The 2,090-nt window shown below is 30.1% G+C and overlaps 1 protein-coding gene across 1 annotated transcript; it reads right to left on the bottom strand.

The window, feature by feature from the left end:
* Positions 1-300: 300 nt before the first annotated feature.
* Positions 301-1,228, bottom strand: LOC114944451 (uncharacterized). The gene is made up of 4 exons (XM_085485648.1): positions 1,188-1,228; positions 1,008-1,105; positions 746-917; positions 301-441 (listed from the first exon to the last, which is right to left on the bottom strand). Exons 1-4 carry the CDS (start codon positions 1,226-1,228, stop codon positions 306-308), a joined length of 447 nt encoding a protein of 148 aa, XP_085341774.1. The 3' UTR covers positions 301-305.
* Positions 1,229-2,090: the final 862 nt, after the last annotated feature.

A 2,090-nucleotide genomic window follows, 5' to 3' on the forward strand; every position in this document is an offset into this window, starting at 1 on the left:
TTGAATTTGTTCCTGTTCTTGTTATCTCTTGGAATGCCCAGCCATCTTCCCTTAGACTGTTCCATGTCCCAGGGATCAATATACCATCTGAATACCGATCAACTAGTTCAGGAGATACATATTGATTATTATGTACATCCTTTTTTCTTAACCAATTATGTAAGCAAACAGTAGCTTGTATAATTTTTTCTGCAGTTTTCACTTTGCAAATGATTGGTCTTCTAAATATTCTCCATTGGCTCGCTAATATGCCAAAAGTATTTTCTATGATACGTTTGGCACGACTGAGACGATAACCAATATTTTTACCTTATCACCAATATTTTTCCTTTTACGTGTAATCCTTCTGCTGTTTTTTTTACACTGTCATTATCAACTTCATAACTAGATAAATTAATGTCATCAGAATCATTTTCCTCAGATTCGCAATTTGTTGCAGATCTGAAAATAAAATAAATATGTAAGATTAATAGAGAATAAAATATAATCAATAATAACAGTATTAAGTAGTACACCCATGGAATTTAATTCTGTCCTTCAGAAATTTTCACAATCTGACAAGTGACCACCTTTCTACATTAATGCTCACCGTCCATGTACGATAGACAGCTTACAGCCAAACGTAAGCTGTTTATTGTACACGAACTGTGACCATTAATATAGAAAGGTGCTCATTTCAGATTGTTGAAAATTTTTGAGGGACAGAATTAAATTCCATGGGTGTACAACATATATGTATACATACTCTCTTGGAGTGAAATGATCTCTCAAAAATTGCATGGAATCGTAATGAGCCCATTTATTGCCATTATTTTTGCGAGCGGAACCACTTGGACATTGCTCATCCCGAATGATTTTTCTAAATGTGTCAGTTAATGCCTTAAACTTTTTTTTAGCACCATCTGGGGTAAAAGCACCTGTTGAAAATAATATTCGTATTAGAATTATTCAACTATTCATAGGACTTTTCATAAAAAGAAATTATTATATAAAAATTAAGTAAATACCTTTAAGTGAGTCAGATACTTCTAACCATAGTTTGGTTTTTATGATTTTGCTCCTTTTAATGGGATTGTAAAATCCCACAGAAGTATCCTGTTCATAACTTCAAAAATCAGTTGCTCTTCTTGGTCAAGTTTTAATTGAACAACATTAAGAGGAGCCTTGGTTTTTTTGGATGTTTTTACTTTTTTATTGGAGATACTTTGGTTGATATTAATACTGGCATTTTCCTTATTAGCAATATTTTCTAATTGAGCAAAATGCTCGTCAGATAATTCAGAAACAATTTTATTACCTATGAAAAAATTAATAAATTCAATATTAATAAATTAATATATTCAATAATAAACTTCAAAACTAAATATTTATATTAATTTATTCACTTTACCATCGTATGCCCAAAATTCATATGTATCTGGATCAACAAAAAATTCGTCAAATTCTCGAATACATAAATGTTGGGCAGCTTTTTTATTTAAACAGGTTTGTTTACAATAGCTACATTTCACGAGAAAATTCTAAAATTATTAATATTTCTTAATTCAATTATGTATAACCTCAAAACATTTCACATGTGTATTCTGCTATCATATTATACAGATATATATTCAAAGTATTACTTCATATTTATTAAATTATTTCCTTTTCTTCGCTTTGCATGATGAAATTTTATGATAAACAAACAATTTTTTGATTAATAAATTAAGCATGACCTGTCAACCACCGTCAACGCTGGAAAGTTGGGTAGAAACGAACTTTTTAGCGTCAACCATAGATAAAATTACATAGAGTGAACACGAACAAAACGAGCGTCAAGCGTTTCAGCGTCAGCATGAAAAGGTACCTTAACTCATGCGAAATCTAGAACGCTCATTCGTTAGATTAAAGTCATTCTCATTTAAAAAGTAGTGCTCAGACGTAATTTTGTCAGAGGAAAAAGTTGTTTCTTTTGGCACGAACAATTACGCTGTACATTCCGAATTCGCGAATTTGGGCACCCTGTATATTATTTATTTAAATATACATATTATTTATTTAATGCATGAACCAATAAAAACTAAAAAATAAATTATTAAAAAAAATTTATT

Source organism: Nylanderia fulva, unplaced genomic scaffold (assembly GCF_048542155.1).
Source record: "Nylanderia fulva isolate GAGA-0341 unplaced genomic scaffold, ASM4854215v1 Scaffold380, whole genome shotgun sequence".
NCBI classification, from domain to species: Eukaryota; Metazoa; Arthropoda; class Insecta; order Hymenoptera; family Formicidae; genus Nylanderia; species Nylanderia fulva.

Bases quoted from the DNA above. Each gene is read 5' to 3' on its own strand.
- LOC114944451 (XM_085485648.1), bottom strand. From the start codon at position 1,228: ATGCCAGTATTAATATCAACCAAAGTATCTCCAATAAAAAA. The intron at 918-1,007 runs GTATTTACTTAA...TATTTTCAACAG, and splicing joins AGTATCTGACTCACTTAAAG to GTGCTTTTACCCCAGATGGT. The intron at 442-745 runs GTATGTATACAT...TTTTATTTTCAG, and splicing joins GATCATTTCACTCCAAGAGA to ATCTGCAACAAATTGCGAAT.